The 27,599-nt window shown below is 45.5% G+C and overlaps 2 protein-coding genes across 5 annotated transcripts in view; both read right to left on the bottom strand.

Moving 5' to 3' along the window:
• The window catches only part of LOC135391283 (microtubule-associated serine/threonine-protein kinase 3-like), a 207,525-nt gene extending 186,218 nt beyond the window's left edge, over positions 1-21,307 (bottom strand). The window contains exon 1 of the mRNA XM_064621486.1: positions 20,866-21,307. The gene's annotated coding sequence lies outside the window, so the exon portion shown is untranslated. The remainder of the gene's footprint in view (positions 1-20,865) is intronic.
• Positions 21,308-21,913: 606 nt separating this feature from the next.
• LOC135391282 (lysine-specific demethylase 4C-like) overlaps positions 21,914-27,599 on the bottom strand; it is a 38,629-nt gene continuing 32,943 nt past the window's right edge. For 3 of the 4 annotated variants that reach the window (XM_064621482.1, XM_064621480.1, XM_064621479.1), the window contains 3 exons: positions 27,032-27,151; positions 26,874-26,962; positions 21,914-23,739 (listed from right to left, as the gene is read on the bottom strand). In XM_064621482.1, coding sequence (XP_064477552.1) covers positions 23,562-23,739; positions 26,874-26,962; positions 27,032-27,151 — 387 coding nt within the window. In that variant the 3' untranslated portion in view covers positions 21,914-23,561. Of the gene's footprint in view, positions 23,740-26,869; positions 26,963-27,031; positions 27,152-27,599 lie in introns of all 4 variants that reach the window. The other variant, XM_064621481.1, reaches the window with a different exon arrangement.

Below are 27,599 nucleotides of genomic sequence, written 5' to 3'. Positions count from 1 at the left end.
TACTAATCTTGGGGTATAACGTGCAAGGGAATTTCAGGGGTGAAAGCAGCACAAGCCAACAGGAATTATAGATTTCTGAACATTCCTCACTGCTTTCTGAGCTGAAATACAACGTGTTTCAAAGGGAATATGCAGAAAATAAAACAGAATGAAACACAGTGTAAACCTTCTTTTTTTATATGACTGTGATCTGCAGCAATATAATCCATGTGACCAATTAGAAAATGCTAAAAATGAGAAATAAAAGCTTGTGTGTCTCTCAGTCTGTTACTTTACTTCATCATGTAATCCAATCACACATTGTGGTATGGAATAATTATTAATTGCCAATGGAGGAACCAATATTTAAAAAAAGAACACTAGAACCATGCATCAGTAGAACTGATATGACAAGAGCAAGTCGTCGTGCTGCCGATTGCAGTGTCATAATGCGTGCGTGTCTTTGCACTCCATTCCATTAACACAACATAAAAGCTCTAGTTCTTTGTCAACATTTCAAGCCTCTCAACAATATTTTTTTTCTTCTTCAAAGACACTCTTTAAAAGCACAAAAATCATTATTGACACTTCTTTGATGAATATTGCCCGGAGTCCAAGTCTGGGCACTTGATGGGAAAGTACTACAAAAAAATAAAAAGTACTGTAAGTACAGTGCAAAGTGCACGATTTCAAATGTACAACTTACAAGTACTAAGAAATTTATTTAAAGTACTACTACTTGGTGCTTCAAGTACTTCCCATCACTGTTCTATGGAATCTCGCAGGCGTGCACCGCCCATAGGTGCGGAGGGCACATCAACGTTTAGAGGTGTCTGCGGATAACATTGACATGACAGTATCCGCACTGTACCCGCGCATGTAAGGTCCGCATCCGCATAGATATTGAGGTACATGGCGAAAATGTTATCTTACAAACGTTTTCATTTTTCAACATGCAAACCTATCAGGAACATGATGTCACCCATCGTTTGTAAGATAACGAAAATGTTATGGCGATAATGTTATTCCACGATATCTCCTTGGAGCGCATATTAATTCTCCCTCGCTCTCCTCCGCAAATAACTCTCACCCGATAAAGTTGTTCCTGCGCTGATACCCGATTAGTCGAATTTATGCCGCTGTCATCCTTACACGCGAGGATCCATTGGGCAACTTTCGCCGTGCTAATGAATGCTAATCCCTCGCTTTAAAGCGAATATTTTTTTATGTTTTAGTTGACGAGGAATTCAACGAGTAAGCTCCAGAGCTCTATCGGATGTTTGAGAAAACAGCGTAGAGTGGCGAGCCCAAATTGCGTAGTCGATTACACTTCAGCCAAGAGGCCGAAGGTGCGTCTCTTAATTCGTAAAACGCTTGGAACAGTCGCTGAGAATGTTTGTTCAATAGCCTGAAAAGGGAAGAGAACAGCGGAAGCGAGACGCGGAATTATGAGAACTGCTGCTCTCGAGTGCCGAGAACAGGCGGTGAACCCAGCAATACAGCAGACTGGTATCTCAGATATGCGTTGAGAATTTGCATTATGTAATATCAGTACGTAATAACGAAGAAAAATGGAGGCACGGGTAGTTGCATGATGCGTGCATACATGCAGGTGTCGGCAAATATTGGCAAGGCGCCATCTGCCCACTGGAGCTTTAAATTACAGGTTAGCAGGACACAAGTCAATGATTATACTTTTTTTTTCGTACTCCTCTGTAGCTAAAAACCAAATGATAAGAAGAGGCACGGAGTTTGACATGGGACAATCTCAACGTTTTATATCACAACTTCTTTTCAGACTCTGCGGTACCCTCCAGAAGCGCTTTCATAATCGCGGCTCTGGACCATATGCGCCGCGCCGCCAATCAATAATGATAAATATAACAAGAAAAAAGTCATCTGGCGCGCGCGGAAGTCACGTGGCAGTTCTGGCATGCACGGGACCATGAAGTGGAATTCCCCGGCTTGCGTGGTGGGTGAGTCAGTGCTCCCCCGAAAGTGCTAATCATACCTCCCTTCTTTAATGGTAGCTGACGGATGACGGATGGAACTCCCTTCGGTGGGGGTTTTGAAACCGTTTCACGATGCGTAGGCTTAACTTTCTAACGCGGTTCAGGGAATGGGCGCTGCCATAGTGCTGCCACCTCGTGGTGGTCACAGGGACTGTGCACGTATGGACCACGACCTACTAGATTATAGCGACTATGTCATACGGACCCCTCCCCAACGCCCCATTTGGAGGCTAGCGGTGGCGCTACTCATCGGCACGGTTATTGTTTCCTGAATTTCTACAGTACTCTGAACTTGAGCTTACCTTAGTACTTTTGTACAAGCGGTGGATGTCCCACCAGAGATGCTTCCTTCTAAAGTTGATTATCACGCGTTCTCATAGGAACTGTTGCTGTCGTCTGCTACGGTAATCGTGGTGGTGGTGGTGGGTGGTGATAGGGCTTGCCGTTGTCGGCCTCACGTATGTGGGCAACGTCACGACTGCCGCCCTGGGGGAATGTGCGTCCTGGGCCGACTTCTAAGGGAACTGTGCCGACATATGTCTGAAAGCGTCTGAGGAAAACCCAGGAAAAACCCCAGACAGCACAGCCGGCACCGGGATTCGAACTCCGGGATCGAATTCCCAGTCTCGACGTGACATGGCCAGCACGCTAACCACTGAGCCACGGGAGCTGGTACGGTAATCGTGCGTCTGCTTCTACACGGTCAAAATTCAAATTTCCATCGTCCAATCGTAAGGCAGATCTCGCGGGCCGATGAGTAGCGCCCCTGGCGGATCGTGCGGACGGGCTCTTCATTGGGTTTGCCGATTATGACACGGTCGCTATAATCTAGTAGGTCGTGATGTGAACCGCCGTTTGCCGAGTCCGTTCATTTTCACGTGTGTGTTTCCGTTCATTTTCTCCCGCTCGGAAACCGGTGTAGAAAAGATACCACATCGGTCAGCACACCTCACGTAGACCTCACGTGAACAACTGCATATCGCACGCGGAAGCAAGGAATCTTCTTTTTCCTTGATTCTTTCGAACGTTGATACGCTACAGAGATGTTAACCGACGATAATGTTGCGTTATCGTTAGTCATACTCATTAAAGACGGCAGCCACCAGTATTCATCCCAACGGGAAGAGCGATTTTTGCAGTCCACCCCTGTTGTGTCGTCGCTGGGAACGAGGTTAAGGAGTACGCCTTGCTTTGCTGCCACAATATTATAGCGCAAAATTTAAAGAGTGGAGATCAATTTTCGTGTCGCTGTGCGTTCTTCGTTCATTCATCTTAACTCATATTCATTCAAATTATTATCACCACCCTCGTCATCACCTTCGTGGCGCAACAAAGTTGCCAGACTTGGCAAAAAGCAGCCAGCTTTGCCTACTTTCGGTTTCATATGGAGCCTGAATATCGAAGTTGGCTATTCGGCGATATTTTGGCTGCTTCTCATGTTCCTACTGAGGAATACCGCGAAAGAGAAAGGAAAATAGATGCGCAATTTTTCAAGCAGCACGCCTTCATCCTTTCCTCAACTGCGCTGAACAGTGGCGTACAGCACGGCGACGAAGAGGAAGGTATGCAGCGTTTCACGAGTGAAGACGGTGCTAAAGACAAAGATCCATGAAGTGTCTCATCCATCTCTTTCACCGTTGTAGCATGCGTACGTCTCCTTTGCTCACTCGTATGTATCCTGCGGTTCAGCCACAAACTATCCCGTAGCAAACGACAATGTCCGGCTACTCGTCTGGTATATGTCCGGTCCGAATGGCGTCCGGCGTACGCGAATCTTCAACATTCATATGCGGCGGAAGTTTCGCGTTTTTTTTTTTTTCTTTTTTTTTTTTTCCGATGTCGCAGTGTGAATACGTGCCTTGTTCACGCGACGGGTTTTGCCATTCACATTCAACAAACTTGATTACACGATGATGAGAAAATTCATTACTGCACAAGCGGAACACCTATCGATCGAGCTATAGGACAATACTACAAGTTGCGCGAATATTAGTATTTTTCAAATACTGAAGCGAGTAATATTGTGTATTCCATTAGACTGCGAACCGCATTTAGAATTCCACGTTCGAATTTCGTAACAAGGGTGTACTCGTATCTTTGAAATCACTATATTCCTATAGTTCTGAAGCTGCACGCCTTTGGCAGAAAACGACACAAGAAAATTGATAGTGCACCAAAGTGAGTGCTGCTCCATGCAAAGATACGCATATATCGCGTCTGCATCACTGATCTCTATGTATAAAGGCTGGATCGCGCATAGGAGAGGGTCGCGTGGGAGAGAGGTGCGGCAACCGGCCTCCATGTTGGAGGGCCCACTGGCGCCGGCTGCTCCCATAGAAAATAATGGGAAGCGATTTGATTTGGAGTATTTATTGCGCTCTAAACGCTCCTCATTGCTGATTAGCACGCATCTTTCTTAGGAATCGATGTGCTGATGTATTTCGAACGTGCTTCAGCCGTGTTCCTGTAGTTTTTAATGGTAATTGCCTTCTTTTTCTTCTCCGCTGCCTGTATTTCGAATAGGGGGTCGTAAGTGTCGTGCACAGGAAGCGTACGCATGAAGGTGAATTCGGCGAATGTCAACCTATAAAATTAATTCTTTTTGCCCAGAAAGATCTCAAAGTGTTTGTTATTGTGAGGTACTTCCGCTTTTATATTTGTTTGTTTGGTTTCGTTTGTTGTTCGGTTTTCGTGTGGTGTTCCGCGGTTCTCGTTCGTTATTGTGTGGTTTGGTGTTGTATGGTTCTCGTTTGACTTTTTCCATTATCGTATTATGTTCTACGAGTGTCTCTGTGTGTGTTTTACAATAAGACCTCAATCCTTATTGTGAATAAGGAGCTCATTATTTTATTCACCACATGACCACCAGCAATGGGGTGGAGTATAGCCCCTGGCGATGAAACTCCCCATTCCTCATCTTAAAATAACGTTATTGTCACGAGTGCGTTGCAGTTGTTCAGCTGTCAGCGTATTTCATTACAGAAATTCGAAGCGCGATGTGCACGAAGAGCATCCATGCACATGGATGACTTATCACACAGGAGCGACTGCACATACGAGGTTAACACAGCAGCTTATTTACTTCCGCCGTACCTCAAAAATTAAAAAAAAAAAACAGTGGAACAAATTGGCATATTGGCGCGGGTTCTGCATCCGCTTCTTCGGCACAGCTGAGCGACTGTGAGGAGAACCTGTATAGCACAAGCGCATTATTTATAGAAAATACATGGTTTTGAGATTGATAGAAGGAGCAACACGTACTTTCTTAGTACGTAACGGCACCAGCGAAGTAGCAATGCAAGCAAGTCGGGGTTGTTAGATGCATGTGATACGAATACTAAATAGATTTTTCCTCAAATAAAGAGCTTACCTGCGAAAAATTATCCCTCTTTCTCTGTCCGTGTGAAGTGTACTCAAAGCTGCAACAAAACGGCATGACATGCCCTTTAACTTAAAGGAAATTTTAAAAGATACTGGCAGCTCCGCTTGAACTAAATGCAGACGACAGGATGCGTTGGGCCCACCAATATGCGGCGGCCGGTGATCACGCTGTCGAGCACCCTATGCGCGATCCAGCCCATACTATAGAGATAAGTGGTCTGCATGCTGCAGATGCGTTCCGTTCGGTTACGCAACTATTGGCTTCGTACTTGCTTCGGCTATTCGGCTTAAAATGCTCCCATATTAAGCGGCATTGGCGAGTTCTCGTGGTCATTTCCTGGCAGATTTCTTCTGAGCAGTTGTGTTCGTGTGACGTTTTCGTAGCGTCAGGAATCTCCCAGCTAGTACGTTTTTTGCCCGGTCCCGATCTGGCTGCAGCGCGTTTCCCAACTGTACCTGGTGTCGTCACATCCGCACCGCGAGGGCACGCATTAGCCCTGATTTCCCGCACGCAGAAGTTAGCATGGGTTAGCAGACGACAGAATCGGAACACGAGCGTCCGCGATGCCCCTATAGCGTGATCCAAGCGACTAAATCCGCTAGCTTACGAGCACTCGTGTTCGTCATATGCAAATGTTGTTGCAGTTTTTACATACATTCATGTTGTTTTTCTTCTTATTATTATTATTACTACATAAATGTAATGAAAGTTCAGCGGCAGACTATGAGTACAACGAGCATGCGATGATGTAGCAGGCTGTTCTTTCCAAAGTCAAACCGTGACACGTACCGGTGCTCACGAAACATGGCCTCACTATCTAAATGCAAATGAGGCCACAAGACGACGCATATTTACTCACATTACACCATTTTGTATCGCTTAATTAGCATGCACAGCGTGACACCCGATAGATTTGAGGTCCATTCGCATTATCAAAATCTCGTCTGCTTCGTCGCCTGGGCCAATAAACTCATCTGTGCTTACGATAATTTGGAACAAATATCCCAAAAGCTTAATAAACATTTCCAAATACACTTAGCGGCAGCCAGCTCATTAAGGTCATCTTGATTCGCACATAAATATGTTACAGACGAAGGAAACCTATTTCACGCCATCATGCTGTAGCGCCAGACTGTCGTCTGCGATCAGATCGCAAGCAGACGACATTTTGATCCGCCTCATCCCCTACAGTCACTTCTGCAAGTAGTGGAGAACGGGTGAAAAATGATTGCTTGTTATGCAATCGCAATCTTGCAACAGCATATACTGCAGCAAAAATGCAATTTTTTTTTTTTATTTCGTAGAACACTTTTGTGGCTGCCGCATATGAAAAACATTCGTTCTGGGAATGGTCAACTCTTATTCGTGCAGGATATTACAGCGCGCTGCGAATGAGATTTTGAAAAAAAATAAAAATCATTGGAGCTATGCAGATATAGTATATTGTCCCCTTTTGCGCTCGTGCGCCCGATTTTTGAGGGTCTTATACGAGAAAGGAGGAAAGAAAACAACCGATGAAATTGAGTTTGCGCGAAGCGCTGCACGTACAATCTGCAGAGTCACGTTCGTAACTCGAAGCAAATCTTTTGGAAGCGATGCTATTTACCTTTTGAGACAGTGTTAGAAACACTTGTACTTCAAAAAATCCAGACGACTATCTTTAACGAATATAAGCATTGTACTCTGCAATTAGGCAGTGGTATACTCTTTATTAGGAAAACTGCAGTTTATCGCCTTTGTAAAAGATATGGAAGTACATAAAGTAATATCAGGAAAACAAGTAACCTGATACCCGTGTCGCAAGAAGGCCAAGAATGACATTATGTGCTTAATTGTAATGCCATTTTCTGTTTAATGGGTTTCTCCCCACTACTCCTTCGTCCATGAAATGTCTATAGTGTCGCGCGCGTCATTGGCGTGCAGTAACAATTTTAATTTTAGAAAATTTTCTACTGCACACAGCTCGAGATTACCTGATAAAGTTTAGCTTAGATAAGTGTATTTTCGCCCCTTCCCCTTCGACAAGTTCCCCTTCGACAGACGAACGCCGTCGCGAAAGGCAGACGATCTGTAAGTTGGCAAGTATACGTTAATTGACTCAAAGTCAATCACATTTCAAAATATTAAATATTCTTTCTTCATCATGTAAAAGTTGCATCACACATAATTTACTTTTCGAGTGGACCGCATCGTCTTCGCGGCATTTAATCTCATTACAAAAGGACGTGTCGCACGAGCTTTATAAATAATGCCATTCCAAATCCGAATGACATTCGATGGGTTAGGCCTCATATCCTCCAAATGCCCATTTCCACCGACGTCCCAAATCAACCAAAAGCTCATTTCATCCGAAAAAATGTTCGGAGGTTCTGGGCTTTCGGTTGATCTGGGCACGCGGGTGGTAGTCACCCATATCCCCCAAAAGCTCTTTTCATCCGAGCGCCCAGAACCATCGAAAGCGGGATACTTGAAAGGACACGATTCCTCTGTTTGTCAGGGAGAGGAGGAAGGCTGAGCGGTTTTTGGGCGTGCGGGAATCCAATCCTGCAACTGAGTCAGAAGTGAAGTTTGCAAAGGAAAGGTATATATTATTGGTGTCGATCGCGTAAAGAAATGATCCGATTCGAGCAGAGAGATATTTTCCATGTGAGTGACAGGGCTCCAGGCACTGTGTAGGTCATCATAGTGAAAAGCAAATATAGTAACAAAGCGCCCACTTCACAGGTCTCGAAGAAGCTTACAAAAAGGACCTCCTCCTTTACTTTTCTTTTATGCGTTCTGTTAATACAGTTCAGACGTTCAGAAAACACGCTATTAAGCGGCTGAAACAGCCCCTAGAAAAAGCTTGCAAACAGTATGAATGCATGAAACCAACATATTGTCTGAACTGTCGACCTCCTCTGAAGGCGCTTGAGGTTTGTTTTGTTTTCCGCCGTCCCGCTAAATGTTCCAGCCACAGAACATACCACTCCCACCATGCTCTTTTTCCGTGAATCATGACGCGGACTTCTGTGACCTTCCGAAGATAGTGCTTCTCCCGTCAGCAACGTGCATACCAATAAAATCCATTTTCGGGATACCTCTCCGTTAAGACCACTTCTTGAACGCGATCTCATTTGTACACACAGAGTGTCGTGTCATTTCTATCCAACTACGATCAAGCTTCTTTAATATAGATCTCGTGCATCAGCTCTCATATTTATATTAGTCATATATGTTACATCTCTAAGGAGAATTATTAGTAAGCAGGGGAACAAAGGAAGCTATGCAAATCAACGGACCGCATACCTCACGCTACAGAACATTTCGAGCACCGGATGAGCAGCAGTCAGGAACCCACGTGACCCTCTCTGGCGAGTTGAAGGAAGTACAGCTCGAAGCAGAGTTAACTGGAACGCCACTTCGACCGCTGAATCGGAAGAGAATCACCCTAGCGGCGCTTAGGAGAAATAAAGGGAAATTATGTTTCCACTGTCCTACTTATGGCGAATTGTGGTGGTCATTTAATTACAACACTGCCTGGCGCTCGGAAGTTGCTAGGTCGGCTCCGGAGCTGGATCATGTGACAGTTGCCACCCGAACGTGAGTGCCAGAGATCTGGCGGTTTTAGGATCAGGATCAGGCTCGCCTCATCCCTTTTGAATCAGGGCAGAGTACTCGTACACTTGGATCACGCTAGGGGCATCACGGTCGCCCGTCTTCGGGTTCCGTAATCTGCTAAATCACGTGAACTTCGACGTGCGGGCCAATGAGGGCACTCGCCACCGTTGCAGTGCGGATTTGACGACACCGGATATGGTTGAGTAACCCGCTGCTCGATCGTTTCGAGACCGGACGAAAAAAGTGCTAGTTGGCCAATTCCGGGCGCTCGGAAAGTGCCACACGAACATGCAAGATTGCTTGACTGCTCGAGATCTGTCAATGAGATAAAGGCATCGTATCCGTGCGATATCAGCCGGCATACACCTTCACATAATCGCCGCAAACACAAACAAACATCGCGACGATAACCACAGCAAAGGGCAATGCCGAGTCAATAGCTCATGGCAAGGCTTACACCTCCACAGCAACAGTGGGACAGCCGGAACACTATTTGCCTTTATTTCTCGTAAGAGCCGCTAGGGTTGCTCTCTCCCCGAGTTTAGCTCCGCCCAGTCGAAGTGGCGTTCCAGTTAACTCTGCCTCGAGCTGTACATCGGATTCCCGCATACTTGGCAAACCGCTCACCCTTCCTCCTCTCCCTGTTAAACGGTGGACGCGCGTCCTTTGAAGTATCCCGCTTTCGGTGGTTCTGGGCGCTTGGATGAAAAGACCATTTGGGGGATATGGGTCACTGCCACCCGCATGCCCAGATCAACCGAAAGCCCAGAACCTCCGAATATTTTTTTGGAGGAAATGAGCTTTTGGTTGAATTGGGACGTCGGTGGAAATGGGCGTTTGGAGGATATGATCTGCTACCCATTCGATGGTAATGTCATTTCCAGTGCCCCTGTGGCGCTGGTATTACGAACAGTACAGTGCCGTGTATTAAAAGGGAGTCTGGCCATTAGGAGGAGAGGCTCGATCTGTCAATCAAGCCTCGGCGCATTTCATTGGTTGCCGTTTTCCATGGGGCCGCCATGACACAATTTTTTTCCCAAAATTGAGGATGATGCTTGGAACGGCGAAGCGGAGATTTCGTGACAAAAAATTTTCACACACTACTTTAATTTCGTACTGTGAGTATATATCCTCATGTACGCACCTGCAAAATCAGCTTCAACTTTCACTCCGCCATCATTATTTACGCGAAAATGAGATGTTTCGCCGCTAACGTCAGGCCTAACGTTAGGCCTAGTGGAGATGGTGATCCCAAGATAATAGCAAGAAAGACGCCCCTGATATGTAGGATTTTGCATTATATCATTGAATTTATACACACATCTTTGCTCATTTTTGATTCGATCTCCTTACGTTACGTCATTCGTCTGCTACGAGCATAGAAATCATAAGTAGAAAGGCTATAGAAGAAAAGCTGGGAGAGAGAGAGAGAGATGGCGGAGAGCAAACGAGTTGTACCGAGGCAAGGCCCTCTCCCAATGTCCAAGTCCGGGAGGTGCCATGATCTATATTTTGGATTGGGCCGGATTCCGCCACAGCCTTTCCACGTGTGAAGACCAGGCACGTTCGGCGCACCGGTATCCAATCCAATGCAAGTCGCTTCCGCTTCCGCTCTGCTCCGCGTGCCATGCCGTGTGCGAAGTGTGTTTGTTTTGTCCACGACCTACTAGATTATAACGACCACGTCACAATCAGAAAACCCTATGAGGAGCCTGTCCGCACGATCCGCCAGGGGCGCTACTGATCGGCACAACACGATTGGACGATGGAAATTTGAATTCTCAACGCGCAGAAGCGTGTGTACGACTACCGTAGCAGACGACAGCCATAGCCCCTATGAAAACGCGTAGAATGATGATGATAATCAACCTCAGAATGAAACATCTGTGGAACGTCCACCGCTTGTACAGAAATACTAAGGTAAGCTGAAGTACAAAGTATTGTAGAAGTTGAGGAAGCAATAACTGGGACGATCAGAAGCGCCACCGCTACCTTCCAAAAATGCGGCGCATAGAAGGGGTGCGCCTGACATGGTCGTTATAATCTAGTAGGTCGTGGTCTCGTCTGCCATCACCTGTGCGCTTGGATGCTCTAGGGAACGAGTATCGTACTGTTTAAACCTTGTGCTGCAACGTGAAACAACAGCGCAGGGAACTCGTAGGTGCCACCGTTCGTAACACGCTAGGCCTATACCGTATCGATCATGGCGGCTCACATGTTGAGATGCTCCTCTTCGCTGGCTTGGTTTCTAGTTATTATGAGAGTTCCATGGCTACGAGGAAGCGGTTGTACCGCTCTCCTGGCAATCACTTCTGCCAGCAACCATTTCTGCAATTCTGAGCCTTCCCAACATGCCCCTCTCCATACAGATGGCGTTGATAAAAGTGGGCGCAAAATCCGTCGTATTGGTCTGTCACACCACTGATATCCGTTTCAATCCAAATCAATCGAGTTTCTCCAAAATGGTGGCACCCAGTAAATAAGGGTAAAGTGTAAGTACTGGATGGATGCAATAATAGAGAACTGTATTTCGACCTGTGACTGGCCAAAGAGCTCAAAAAGTGGGTGCCACTAATGGCCAGACTCCCTTTTAATACACGGCACTGGAACAGTGAGTAAACATGTTGAAGTCGACACGTAGCAAATACGCATTTCTTTGCTTTACTATCGCACAGGCCTATACTATACTTTCCCCTGCAGTAAGTCAACATTATGAAGAAGAAACAAAAGATACAGGACGGTTACGACTCGTGTAACGCGAAATTCAGCGTCAGCTGTGCGTGTGGTGAAATGAGGCCGGATGAAAGTGTGTAGACAAATTTATTTAAGCGTGATGAGTATTATTGATTGGTGGTAGCTGAAATGGTTGGCGAGGTGAATGGTGTCCTGAACGAGGGGGCTGTTCTGGAACAGCAAGCCTATGCGTGAGCATGTCTAGTTGTCGGTTGGCGGATGTCGGTGCACAGCGTATAAAGTCCAGTTGTTCGGACGTATCACTCAGGAACCTTGTGTTCTTGGCCAGTGAAACGGCCACGTTGAAGTCTCCAAAGAAGTAGTGAAGAAGCTTGTGCGTGTGGTAAGGCGCGAGAGACATTCACGATGAAGCGCCGCGCAACCCACCGCCATCGGCAAACTTTGCTGACGTACTTTGTTTTTTTATCTGACTTTCCATTGATAGCGGTTGTAAACTTGGCGGGATTCTCCTCCTTACTCCCAGCCACTGCTCCCAGCGCTGAGCGCACATGCGACAAGAGTTTTGTGCGGACATGCGAATGCCGACGACGCCGACGCGGTCTCGGGAAAGTCTCCACTATACAGCTGACGCTGTAAACAAGAAAAAGAAGAAGAAAAAAAACACGGAACATATCTATCCACCGCTCCGCACCAGCGTATTCCGGAGGTTGCTTCTTCCAGGCAGCCCGGAGGATACTCGTCAAGGACTCCCGCGCGGAAAGATTTGTCGCTTCCTATCCACTGAGAGTGGCGCGATGCCTGTTAATATACAGCGACGGGATCCTCTTATAGAGTATATATACGGCCACACCTACGCTTTGCGAAAATGTAGACCTTCCGAAGAATGATGGCAGATTATCCAAAGGCGGATCTGAAAGTTCGCATATCCGCCCTCGTACCGTGAAGTGAAATTCGCCGGCTTTATTACTTTCTCGATTAACCTTTCTAACGTTGACAAATGTCAAACATGCAAAAGTCGGCATCCCACGCACCTCGTTAGGCAGTTTCAGCAGACCGCTGGTAATAGGCAGTTTTGAAAAAAGTGTACCGGCCAACCGCTTTATGGGCTCCAGAAGAAATAAGCGGTGGCCTCATCGCGCATGCCCAGAGCTCAATCCATATCTTGGGTATTCGAGAGCGCACGCTATTTTTCGAAAATACTACGAAAAAATACCCAAACTCACCCCAAATGTGAACTTGTGTGGCCCTGGCGCGGTGTGAGATGTTGCGAGAGAACAAACGCGGTCACAGAAAAGTAAAAATAAACACACACGTGAGTTCAACAACGGTATCCGGCACCAAAACTTGTATTTTTTCTACTAAATGACTTTCACACCCAAAATTAATACTGCTGCAACGCAAGGTGCTCGCGTTTTGGGTTGTATTACTCCTATGGTGGAGAAACCCTATTGTAAAACCTTTCCCATTGCCTTCGTTCGCGTTCGCCGCATTTATTGGGTACGCTCAAATCCCCCCCCCCCCCAATTCTCCCAATCACAGCGTTGTGTGAGTCAATCTTATTAATTACCTAGTTAACTCATTAATCAGCTAATTAGTTGATTGGTTACGATATAGACAGGGTTCTTCGAACACCACTTTATCGAAGATTTGCTAAATCCCATTAAGGTATTTGCAGGTTCCTATGTGTTCACTATAACGTATATAACTTACAGAGCCAATCGGTTTACAGACTCCAATTTAAATCCGATTCTGCCCTTCTGAGGTTCATGAGAGACTCATCCCCGTTGCGTTGCTGGATAATCACCGTCGATGAGTTTCATCGGAAATCCATCCGAGTCCTGGCTGGCATAGAGGGGAGCATGTTTACTCAGGCAAAGGAGGTATGGCGTTCTCTCCATGACGACCAAATTGCGCTATTTTTTAAATAAGCTACCACGAATTTATTGCGTAGGTTTTGAAGCACAAATAAGATATAATGTCGAGTCAATGACTGTCGCGTCGCTATTCCAGGCCCATACTATGTACTGCTTTGCGAAACGATACGCCAGACAGTGCGATATGTGTGGCTATCGCACATTTGCGATGGTTCCAGTGGCGGCGGTGATTCACAGTAGCAAACATGACTTGCACAATATTTTGTATGCTCAGAAGTGCGAAACTTTTATCGGCACCGAGGCCCAAACTATAGGACACCACTGAGTCGCACTGAATATGAGCACACCAATGGTCTGTCTTTTCATTTTTCTTCTTTTTTTCCTGGGTCTAACGACTCCACTTTTTTCCCTCTAGTGTAATGCATTTGCTGCCATATACGCACTGCTGATGAGACCTTATACGGACAGCGAAACGACAGTCCAGTTTGAGCCATCGGATATTTGAGTCCCAATCAGTTATTTGAACTGCCATCTGCGATATCGCTTGATGCGCTTCATGGACCTCCAGCAGTATTCCATGTATTCTGCCATGGCACTCGACAGCAGACGACACAACTGTCGTCTGCTTTGTCGTCTGCATGCTATGTTCCAGTCCTCAGGAGCACGAACAACTGTGAGGCTCGTTTCTGGACACCTTGTACATCCTGCCTCCTTTTAGCTACTCGTAGCGACTGTTCACTCGTACTCACTCTCCACTTCCAGGTTCATTTACACGCACAGCTACATTCACATCCGGGGGGTGCGTCCGACACTTGGCACGCTGAGTGGGCGCCCCCCTTGATGTGCTCCTATCACAAACAGAGTCCCTCCTACGCAGAAACATTTCCAGCGAACATCCACCTGTGTGCGGTCTTCCAGGAAGACGTCCACCGATTCGGTCAAACAACTCCCGGCTTCTTTTGTATACTTTACTTGCCTTTGTTCGAGAGCGTGACACAACCTGTCTCTCCCTCCCTTCGTTTTACACCTTCGCGCGAGACAATGCAGTGACGTTCCTAAAAAAAAAAAAAAAAAGGAAACAAAAAAGTTCACTCAAAAATACACTGCCAGACGACCTTGGCGTCCCGGTGAAAGCAGTTCAAAGGACGTCACAACAAGGGAAATGGAACTGTCGGCGGCGGCGCGTCCCATCATTGTTCGGAACCTCCAGAATCATCACAGAACGTCATAGCTCTCTGCTGCCAAGTGAGCGCGAGCGTTCAACGTCATGCCTTTTCGTGACTGATATTCAGACTGATATTCCGTAGCAGACGACAGGGCCGATGGTGTCTTCTGCGATGAGAACAGTGCGTCACTCCCGATATTCTGGCGCCGTGCGAATGGACGTGGCGGAATTTCTGCTCTGTCAGCAGCTTCTTTGCAATTCCTTCCACTGGAATATTCCGTGGGGATGTCGTTCGTGTGAATACACGGATACTGCACGCTAAGGTTCAGAGATACATGACTGCACACGTCACTGTCTGTAAAGCGGGACAGTGTGGGTTCGGTTGAAAAAAGAAAAAAAGACAGCCGCAAGCCCCCTCCAAAAAAAATTCCGCTCATGGTTGTGGCGGAATGTCTGCGTGGTTCGCAAGACGCCTTTGATTGGCGCCCTCGCTGGAATCACTTCTTTGGAGAACACCCAACGTTTGGAACACTATTCGAGGACGAGAGCGGTTTACGTCACTCCCGTGACGACATCCCTAGTTACAATCATGGGGGGGGTCCTAGCGTGACGTCAACGAGATCGACCGAAACCGGGACAAACCGTGCCGTCGACCCGTCGTGCCGAGGCAATGACAATTTTTCAATGGCAACTGAGCGTTCAACCAATGGTTCAACTTGATTGGTTCAACCTCCGATGTTCTTGGCCGCTTCGCACACCGCTGATTTTTCAGAGCTCGTCCTTTAGATATTGTATCGTCAAAACCATTTCCTTCTTACTTTGTTGTGTTCCGCATAGTTGCTCCCCGATTTAGGTGTCGTAATAAATGAACGGCAACTGATGAAAAGGCACCAGCAGTTAGATTCAAACCCATCCCACTCTCCGGTTTAAGGTAAGAGGTGCTACCAGATGCTACCGTGCCCTCTCTCTCGCCAATGTACCGAGCCACGCTTGGAAATACAGATTAGTCGCCCTCAACGTAATCTCTCTTGCATTGTTGCCAGTCACACTCACATTCACGCAGCTGAATTAGGAACGACATCCTTTCGCGTTTATTTGTATCAGCTATACAACACTTCTTCCCCTTCATTTTCCCTTGCACTACTGTTATTCCAGAATGGAAACAACAAAGTCGCGCATAAACACAATTTTCCACGACGAAATTAATTCTGGGTACCGGACGTTATGTCCGCGTTCTACAATTCTTTTACGTGTATCCATTAAATTTACTAACGAATAAGTTACTACTAACAGGCTACTACCCAAGACTACACCGCACGGGCTTCGGATGCAACAACATATTCAATCATTGGTCTAGCGAAACGTAACGGTAGGCTGAAGCCTACTGAAGCACGGCTACAGGAGAACAATGCAACGGGGAGCAGTCTGCATTGAACACGCCTAATAATTAACAGGGTTCCTCCTCTTCGTGTGTGTGTGTGTGCTTGCGCGCGCAACACCGAGCTTGAATATGTTCCGAAGAAAGCCATCAAGAGATAGAGGAAGAACATTCCTGCAAGTTCATCGGCGTTGATTAACCCCGAATAATGCACACAACACTCTTCACGAGACTGGCTCCTGTATGGAAGGATTCCCGGCGTAAATGTAGAACCGTACCCAGTCTAGAAGGCCGCGGGCGTAGTGGTCCGTCGGCCTTCGATATTCTGGGGTACACTATACAATAAACAACACTATGAGTGAGCAAAGAAATTACATTTGCCGTGCATCGAAACCATTTTCATTTATCACGCAATCCATCAGAAGCCAATACAATGCACAATATTTTCGATGTGCGGTGTGTTGTCATTGCCGGATCAAATTTACAAACACGCTCGGAGAAAAGCAGCCATTCGTCCGGCAGGATCTGCTCGCGTGACGTCAGCACACTAGCGCTGCTATTCGACTGCTACTGCCACGGCCGCGCAGGGCTACGTCGGGTCACCTCGTATAGTCCTTAAAGCTTGACAACGCGAACAGTGAAGAATGTGCTCTAGAGGCTCCAGTTCCACCTGTAAGTGCCCGCAGGATGCTATCTTATCGAGCGTCCTTCGATGAGATGGCAAGGTGTCATAAAATTCCCGCTGAACGGAAGCAAGGTTGTTTTCCGAGCCACAACTGCAGAAGGCCCAGTGAAATGTCAACATCCGAACGACAACCTGGAGTGAGGCAATGGACGGAACGCCCGGTTATCTTACATCTCATTCCAGAAAACGCGCAATAAATGTGCCAAGAGGCCCTTCTTTGACAACACAGCGTTCCCAACGATCAAACAAGAGTGCGCAGATAGGTACATGACCGCAGACGACGAGTTTTTTTGGCAACCGACGTCAGCCTTTCATTGTGAACTCTGGGGTAACAGTGCAAAAACTTATCGCGCCAGCTGACATGTCTCCGTTTTCCCTCTGGTGCTTTTCGCTACAATGTTCGCTTACATGTTCGCGCAAGGCTTACATGTTTGTGTCGTCCCTAATTGTGGTCTGCCTCGGCCAAATCTCGTTGTTTACGTCGCTGCAATCGCTCAAAGTATCGAAGATGAAACTTAAAAAAAAAGAAGGAAAGATGACCATAAACCCAAAAAACAATTACCGTAATTCCCGGTCTATAACTCGCACCCGTTGATTTCAACGGGATTTTGACCCGCCATCACCCTTCGTGTTATACGAGGTCACTGGCGGTCCTATGTGGAAAAGTATCGATGTATAGCGCGCACTCATACACGCACGCCTATTTTTCCAACTTTTTTCGTGTATAACGTGTTATACACCGAAAATTACGGTACCATAAACAAGACAGTGACACGTTTAGACGCTGTTAAACTCTGCGCAATGCAAGTTTTCATGCTAGATTTGAAAAAAAGGACTTACTGTGTTAGCAATTGTGTCACCAAAACCACAGCCGTTACAAAAGTCGAAAACAGAAGATAAATCAGGCTTGTACAGTAACTTGAGCAGAGTATTTACGTTACTTATCTTAAATACTTTTGCGAGTAACTTCGTATCTTGCAAATACTTTCAAAAGTCTGAGTATTTATATTTTTATTAGTTATTTTCCAATAACTTCAACTCATTTTTCAAGTTGCTTTGAAGATACCTCTCTGTGCGTGACACGAAGGTCGAGCGAAAGATCATTTTGTCTCGGCCATGCGCTTCGTGCAGTATACATATGTTTTAGCGTCTGAGATATTCGGGACATCCACGTCGTTGCTGGAAAGGGGTAGCATGCAGCGCCTCGAGTTTGGGAGCATGCATGAGACAACGCACGGTACGTGTTGTCCTCCGGGTAAACCATTGAAACCCCTATCAGGCAGGATAGAAGAAGCGTGTCGCGAGTGATAGCGAGATAGGACGCGTAGAATATTAATAACACTTTATGATGTTAAAGCAATGACGAGGAGAAAAACAACAGTTAATCCTGTCGTTTCTGTACAGCATTTGTTTGCGTCTGTGGAGCGCCTGTACAGTATCGGGTTTAACGTGTTAAAAAAAGGGGGGCAGGCGATAGTATAGTAATCTTGATATAATATACAGGTATATGTAGGTATAGGGATGCAGTATATTTGATATAGGTATAGTATATAGTATGATAGGATAATTGTTCCTGCGAGCTAATAAAGCTTTTCGATTATGCCATTTTCAACTTCACGCGCTTCGCATTTGTTTGATAAAGAATTCCAACTATGTGTCCAAGTATCTTGAAACTTTTAAGAGTATTGAATATACTCTATCTTAAATACGTTTCAAGATAGGGTATTTTGTACTCTACTCAGTTACTTTTCTTGCCCGGTATACTCAGTAACTTAAACACTTTTTGTGAGTATCCTGTACAAGCCTGGATAAAATAAACAACGTACTAGGCCGCGACCACTGGGAATGGACTTATGGAAGTTTGTAAATTCGAAGTTGTACAGCGTAACGCAACTATATACGACACGTGCAATACAGATTCAATAACTAAAAACCCCGTGACGCACTAAAACGGGGCTGTTATACAATGTCTTATGTTCGTTCGTTTTTTTACTCAATGTTAGCGCCGCGAGGCAACTGTGGCTATGAGCGGCGTACAGGTGTGGACAGATGGAGAGAGGACAGCAGGAAGGAGTGGGGAACAGGCGGGTTAGTATGCGTCCTGGGCCGACTTCAGGGGGAACTGTGCCGACATTCGTCTGCAAAGTCTTCGGAAAACCCACGGAAAACCTCAGACAGCACAGCCGGTGGTAGGATTCGAACCCACCACCACGGTGCTATCACCAAGGAGCGGGACGCCTTGAGCCACTGCTCTATGTCTTCTGTAAAAGTGACTTTAAGAACGACATGCGAGTGGCTGTCAAAACTTGTTAGTATACATATATGTAGGCATGGCACCGCATTCGAGCTTAAATGCTCAAAAGGACAAGAATAGCTTAAATCGCCCAATGGCAGACATGTTTGGATGCGAAAAAAAAAAGAGACAACAACAAAAAAGACGGTCCACGTTTCCTAATCATATTCCACTTTCTGTCTGCCATGTACAGCCTTCCTACGCGCCACATCCTGAGACGCTTTCCTTATGTGTTTATGCAACTCAACGAATCGGAAAAGGAAAATAAAATGTAAAGGAAAGGAATGGTAAAATATGCAACAGCTCACTCTGCACAGCACTTCGTTTCTTTTTCTTTTTTGTGCGATTTCCTCCTCCGCAACAACAACTGCTTCGCGTACGCAGTTCTCGACTTTTACAAGGTGATCTTGATGCTTTTTCCTTTTCTGCTCACCAGTGTAGGGGATTTGAGGGAACAAATCGGATTTAAATCAAATCCGCAGTTTTGCAGAAGGCGCTATATCAAACCCAAATCAAGCGTAGACTTAAATTTATCCCAGTAAATCAAATCCCTTTTTAAATCCGGCTTTCTCAAATCCATTACAAATCGGGAAGAGGAACTAACACTGCTGAACAGCTGTGGAATGGTTTCAGAATCGACCGCGGTTTTCGAAGCTCGGATTTTTACAGAAAATACATAATTACTAACACGAACTCCTAACAGTAGCGTAACTAAGAAAAGGAGGCCTGCGAAACATGGAAGACATCTACTTCAGTGGAGCTCAATGAGCATATACTGCGGTAAAAAGAAACGGGAACTGGAATGTTGGACGAATATTGTGCCGCGGGAAACGCAGTGCTTATTACTTCCTTGAGCCACATGATATATTTCTTGATGTGCAGTACGTACGAACGAATGCAGAGAATAAACGAATGAATCAAAATCCAAATCTGAGAGAGAGAGAGAGAGAGAGAGAAACAAAAAGCGATTAAGTCCAAATCCAAATCTCTAAGCAAAAATGCGATTCAATCCAGATCCAAATCCCTGAACAAAAGTATGATTCAATCCAAGCTCATATCGTGTTCATAATGAAGCCGCCAATCAAACCCAAATGAAATCTGCCAGTCTCTTTAGCTCAACACTGCTGCTCACACACAAGAGTGAAAAAGTTACACCTCGCGTATTTCGACAATTGGGCGATTTCGTCACACAAGATCATAAGGGTCCAATGAGTTTCCTGCTTGCTTTTCACTTACGAAGCAGCTATGACATAACGATTTTCCTGAAACGGGAACAGAAGACGGCCTGTCGACATCTTACCGAGGGACGAATGAATAAAGGCACCGACACCATTGCACAACCGATTGTCCAGAAAAGATTCAGCTGATGAGTGTGTTGTTGATACCACAAAAAACACGAACTTAGTTCGTGTGATATATATTATCCCTGTAATACGTTTTGTGACAGCATCACTGCATAGTCTCTTTATGTTGAGAACAACGTGCGCGCCCAACACTTTAGCTGTTACGTGATCGGCAAAGTTCGACCTTGTAGCGGGTTGTTATGCAAGTTCGTTCAACATGTGTCCGTCACGTAACATAGTGCAGCAGTACGAGAAAAGTTACGACAAGCAAAGTATGCAATCAGATCGTAGCTATGGTCGTGTCATGTCACACAGTATTTTCAGAACAGGCGGAGGACCTGGTCAGACAGGTATTCTCCTCCCGACTGCTAACGCCGACGACACAGATTTTAATGGAATTCACATATCACGTTCTACACATCGAACATATTACAACGGGGTATGAACTGCATGTGCTTACCTCTTGTTAACTCCGACAACTTCGGACGAACTCTGGGATGCAGCTCACACAGCTAATGTGAAGGCCAATGTTGATCTCCTGCTGGCATGCTGCAAGCGATCACAGCGAGTTCCGCAGAGTTTTGTGAACATTTTGTGGGGCACAGTTGCTATCAGCGCACACAGAAGGAAGCACGTAGGGTACACAACAGAAATTTGGCGGCATCAGTGCCATCGTCCCCGAACAATACCACCAGAGAAGGCGACACACACACGCACGTTATATCGCGATGAAATACCGACTGGAACAATTCTTAAGTTCGGAAACATATTTTACGCACTTGCGCACTAATTGTTGCCATACTTGGCAAAGTTGCAAAAGCCGTTAACTAAATAAACAACGCACTTCGCAACACCCGTTCAGGTGAAACCCCTTCTCACTCACGATCATGATTCACTGAGTCGACCGCGCTATGCTTTATGGGTAAGGTTGTTTTGTTTTTGTGACGGTGCTGGCGCCAGGCGGTAGCCAACTGAAACACTGCGCTCGCATAGCAGACGACACATTCGACGCAGATGACTACGCCCAGTATCATATTCCATTTTCAATTTCGCGACAAGGAATGCAAGTGCATTCGAAAACTGAGCAAGAATAAGAACTTAAAAAAAAAAAACAGAAAGAAAGATTGAGAATTGTGGAAATAATTAAGAGAACGGGTCGGTGAATTTCCCACGAGTAACGTATGCTGTAGTCCTGGCTTCCCGCTCTTACCTTCATGTTGGAAATTTGTCCACAACATATGTCATATTATGCTATCTGAAACAATCTTCCGCATGAAGAAATGTAGTAAGCTATTAATGGTTCCCTTACCTCCTGCCTCCTTACGGCATATCACGTGCCCCGCATTGCCCTATGGTACTTACACAGGGAGAGGCCTCTCAGTCCATTGTGCTCGCATATTCTTGGCTATGACATAAAAACATTTACAAAATACTTATGAACTCAATTTCAAGAGTCCCCTCTCCCCATCGCAACAAATAAGATGTTCAAGGGAAGGAACAAACAAGACTTTACCATTAGCACATTTATTGATGGGAAATGTCCATAACAGATGTTCATAAATAAAGGGAGGTGTACATAAGCCACAGAAGTGTCGATGTGTCAGGGGTTTCCAACCATGTTCCAGAACCGAAAGTGACACACCTCCTTGAAAAATGCAACTTCATCTCTCTCTAGTATACATGTTTCATGAAATGACACAAGTAGAAATCACTTCTCTAAAGCAGTGTTGCTACAAATTTATGTGAGGACATTCATAATGTTTATTATGCATAGCAAATGAATCTGTACAAATGATTTTGATGCTGTGAAGAATATTATATTGTATGTCATTGTATCTGCAAGAACAGCTATGGGAGAGACTTTGTCCTTGCAGGCTTCAGCTCCGTGTCCTCGCTGAATGGGACCTCAACCAACTACATACTAGTTTTGTACAACACGACAGGAAGTGGCCTCCTACCAACTCCATGGTATATGGGAATCCGACAAGAAGTGATGTCTTGAACCCCGTTAAGCTATTCACTGGAAATTTCAAGCACCTGGCTTCCCTTAATTACTTTCGCTGTGCATAACCAAGCATATCAAAATTCAAATAATCAAAAATATTATGTAAACCTCATGTTTAACATCATATTTACCGTAATTTCACGCGTATTAGCCGCGGCTTATGCGCACTTTTTTTTCCCCTCACGGGCGCTCTGCGACTTATCTGATGACTATTTTCCTGGTATTTTCCCCATACGCCGGTTTTAACGAAAGGGCTGGCAGTGTCTCTGGAACAGAACTGCCCTGCCTATGCATGAACAGTGCGTAACAGGGACGGGTCCGCATTAGAGTAGCTTGATCTTCCTGGTGCATTCCCCAAGTAGCTTTAACGAAAGTGGTGACAGTGATTCAAGTCTTCTGGAGGACCACTGACCCATCAGTCCACGAAAAACACCCAACAAGGGCGCAATCCGATCTTGGTAGCACTCTAGAACTGGCCTCCTTTGTCGTACACTATGCCGATCCCGGAGTATGGACCACAGGGTTTATGGCCTCCTCTATGGTCTCCTTTGTCGCACAAATCAGTCGTATCGTATTGACCGCGGCTTATACGCGTGAAATTACGGTATTCAAAGTTTCATTTCAGACTGCTGCACAAGACGTGCATTCTAATCAACAGCAACACTTGTGGCACCATAATCGCAGTTCACTTCATTTTTAATGAGACGTTGATTCCCAAAACAAGTTTCCCCAAAATGAAACTAGATAAGAGTTCTCTACAAGCTTATATGCTCCATCACTGATGATAAACTAATTCGTCACAAGATCAGCATTGTGCAGTTATTGTATCTGCGGGACATTAATAACTTACAGAACCATTCATTTAACTCATATCAATTTCAGCTCCAATCATATTTTGCACAAAACCAACACATTACCAACAACTTCACTGCTTTTGGCTCTCACGATTTCCATGATCAAAAGTTCCTGCAAACGGTTTATTCCACTCGACAGGACTCAGAATCAACAACACACACACTCCACAGTTGAGCTTCACCACTGTTCGACCCATGTTCACCGCACCACTGAGTTCCACGAGCAACTCTCTCTCACGCTCGCAAAGCCTTGCGAGGGAAGATATTGTAGCTGCATCGAAAGTGACGTGGTTCGGCCTAGTGGGTCTGAGTGAAGTCCCGCTTGAGGTGCAGGGGCGGACAGCGTGGGGGAGGGAGGGCTTCAGAGGAGCATGATGTTGTCGGTGTGAAAACGGGCGGGGGTAATTCGCTTGCGACGACCCTCCACAGGGCACTCTTCGAAGAGGCCTGTGTGCTGCATCTCGGTGGCTGTAGACTAACAACACAAAGGAGATGTTAACATAACACACAACGGATAACGTATAGGAGAATTCATGTTCTTCTAAAGCAGCACTGAATACGTTTTCTTCACAAACAGTGTTCTAAGTAGGGCTGTGCGAATAGTAAAAATGTCGAATACGAATATTGCAAATATCTGACTTCGAATGTAGAGTTGAATAATGACTTCAGGCAACCCTGTTTACTACAACGTGCATATACAACCGCATTTTGATAATCACAGAAATATGTAGGGAAGCATCAACTATGAAAGAATGCAGAAAAGGTTTCCACCCCCCATAAGCCAATCTATACTGGTACAGTTTCAGGTGTATCCCAATCATTGTAAAGTTCCTTTAAGGTGTACAGAGGGCCATCCAAAATATCTTCAGTTTAAAACGTCTCGGGAAAGTATGTGCGTCAATTTGCCGAGCAGCACAAAAGGTTTTGATGTGCGCAATTTTTTTCCTAGAAAAAAAAGAAAAAAAAAAAGAAAGAAAGACATACAAACACAGCCGTGCACGTTCACTCTCGCCTCACCCTGCGAGGTGTAATGAGAAGGTCGATGCATTAGCGACTGATGACGGCATAATGTCAGTGCATTCCCGTTCACTGCTCGGTCGAGGTCAGCACCTGTCTTTCTTTTTGTCTTGAGGGCTTTTTCCTTTTGTAGATGGTAAACGTGTTGCCTCGGGGGGATTTGGGATTGAAAGGGTGACTGTGCGCATGGAGAATTTCGTTGTCCCGCAGGAGTTTCCCTGGGAGCAATGCTTCTTCAGAGCCCTGAACATCTGACTAGCAGACGACTGTTGTGTAGCAGACAATACTTTCTTTTACCAGTCAGCGCAAGGTTAGAGGATGGTACTGCTCTCCACCACTGTCGCTTTTTGCAGCACACTTTAAATTCCATTTCCACGATAACTATGACTCTGTAGGGTGAATTACTTCTCGTGGTGCATTTTACTGGCCTACAGAAACAGGTACGGCAAACAGATGACTCGTCATCCATGTCGCATGAAGAAGTTACAAAGTGCATGCCCGAAACTAAGTGTACAGCCGACGACCCACACGAGACGTCGCACAGGGTACAGGAGGCCGGAGAGAGAACCTTAGGGAGTTTCAGTTTCAGGAACTTTTTTTCGTACCTACCAAGCTAATTTACACAGTCACTATAAGTATTTCGAATTGTCACGGAGTTTCCCTTTAAGGGCAGACATTGTATTGGTGCACTGCGACTTTCCCAGACACAGGCTTTTCACCTTATGACCCCACTCTAAGTCATGTATATGCTTTGCAGCGACATCTTCAGCTCGACAGTGGATGTAAGGAGGGAGCAGTGTTAGCTCGACGTCAGAATATCACCCACGATTGCGGCGTTTTGGTGAATTGGATGGCAAGCATTTCCATAGCCACCGGCGATTTGTACATGAAGTACCACCTCCATGCATCGCCTTCGCCAGCTGGTAGTCCGGATGTTTACACGCTGCGCAGCACACACGCAGACGTTGGTGTGTGTGTCATTGGACTCTCTCGACACAGAGTCCTTATTCAGGTGCAGCATGCTAATATCCCAATCAGACAAGGAAAGGTGACCTCAGCGAACATAAACTAACACATAACACTAACCACGTACAAGAACGGTGAAACGAGACTGCACACGCACATGCACCACTGTTGCTTAGTTTTTATCTTACAAGTCTTACTCATGCGCCGATGCATTCTATACGAACTTCTCATGTAAAATTTCAGTCATCCATTGCGTGCGTCTCACTAGTGGGGGCATGTTACCAAGAACGGATGCGGACAATGCGCATCCTGCCAGACTGGTGAAAAACCTTCGAGAAATTGTTTGCAGACGCGCTTGCAGACGTCAGCACATCTGATGTCACGAGCATGGCACACACCGCCACAGTGTGTTCCTGTCGGAAAAACGCTGCATAGGTTTTGCGCATGAGGCTCGTGTATTCCGAAAATCTCGAGTATTCGAAGAAATTCGATTTATTTGAAAGCAACAAATATAAAATCGTCGAATTGAATACGAATACTGGAAATACTAGATTAGTCTTCGAAATGTTGAACATTCGCACAGCCCTAATCCTAAGCCATTTGTATATCAATGTATTTCTTTCCTAAATGCCTACATGTATGTGCATAACACAGCTGACCTTGAAATATCCACGCAATACAGTCAAACTCCTTTATAGCGAACACCTTTTTAACGAAAATACCACTACAGCAAATTTTTTTTGCGGTCCCGCTGGAGCCTATGGGTCCAATAATGGACATCCTTTTTAACGAAAATACCTTTACTGCAAATTTTTTTTGCTGTCCCCTGAGTTTCGTTATAAAGGAGTTTGACTGTATTCTCTATGTACTCAACAGGTGGTGCATTGTGCAGCCAACTGTGACTGATAACTCTCTCTCAGAGTACGACGCATGCTCAGCTGACGTGTATGTCTTTGTTTTGTAAGTGTGACAAAGGTGGTTTGCACAAGTACGTATTGGTAGAGCAGCCATTTCTCTAGGGAAAAAATCTGAGGAGGGAAATCGGCTATCACATTTAATGTGGGATTCTATATGGTTCGAGGAGCTCTTGTATGGTAAAGAACTGCCTTGAGGCATTTCACTGCCTGTCTGTATTCTCATTAAGGCTAAGAGGTGTCGCTCTTATAACTAACGCGCAGTAAACTGCGAAACAAAGCTCCAGTGAAGGAACATGTCCCGCAATGAGAGCTCCTCACATGACACAAACAGTTATGATAGCAGAACAATCGGATGTGCACCCTCTAATATGTTCTACATATTATATAGATATATGGATATATACTACTAATAAGATCCAAACATCATCTTCCAACTGGACACACACACACCAAAGAAAAATGGTATAATACCACCACAACAAGCTCTGCCGTTAACAGCAAGGTATAGAAATTTTTCAGACCGAGCAATTGTGCGAGTGCTTCCCCGTGCATAGTGTAGAGCCAATTTTGTGAATGAGAGACGTACATGTGTAAAGTTTCAAATCAAAAACATGCCTGGCAGTGCATCCCCCACAATGATTAGACGGCCGGAGCTGGCGGGTCGGACTCCCGGATCCGCTAGCTCAGGCACAAGATTGTACGTACCAACCTAGACTTGACTTTTTTGGGCAGGTCTTCAGACTCTGCGTAGATCTCTGCTCTCCTCGACGTCCGCTCAGAAAGGTCTTCAAAAGTTACCTGAATAAAGGGAACGCTGCCATTAGGTGCCATTCTAAAAAGGGGACTGCAAAATCAATAATGTCTTACAGTGTAAAGGACATTTGAGGTGCTCCTCTTAAAGACAGCCTGATACAGTTTGCCGTCAGTCCACCGGACAGAGACTATATCTCCCGGGTTTGGAGGGCCAAGCTTCAGACAATCCCGGCTCTGTAATTGACAGTTTCGAGAATGAATTAGAAAGCTGTTCTATTGGCTCCTGTTAAATTGGGATGACAACACTGCCTGCAATTTCAACGTCTTTAAAATGCAAAAATACTAGGGCTGTGCAAGTAGTAATTTAGAACTGGAGTGAATACAAAGCAAATACAGCTGTGCATCGCTAAAATGAACACTTCTGCCCCAGGTGAAAGCTGGGCATAATGCAAGTCGTCCATATTAGTGGATATTAGCGAAAAACAAAAGAAATTTATTGAGGAAGGAAAGCAGTAATCAAAATTCTCTGACATGCATAATGACTAGGGCCTGACTTTTTCGGGTTTTATTTTTGGTCAAATTCGGGGGGTAAATATCGGGTGATATTTTTCGTTCGAAAATTCGGGTGTATTCGGGTTAAATCCCGTTACGGCATATTCTGTCGTCAGGAATTCGGGTGTAT

The sequence above is a fragment of the Ornithodoros turicata genome, chromosome 4, assembly GCF_037126465.1.
Source record: "Ornithodoros turicata isolate Travis chromosome 4, ASM3712646v1, whole genome shotgun sequence".
NCBI classification, from domain to species: Eukaryota; Metazoa; Arthropoda; class Arachnida; order Ixodida; family Argasidae; genus Ornithodoros; species Ornithodoros turicata.
The sequence above is the reverse complement of the archived record's forward strand: the minus strand, read 5'-3'. Positions and strand labels throughout refer to the sequence as shown.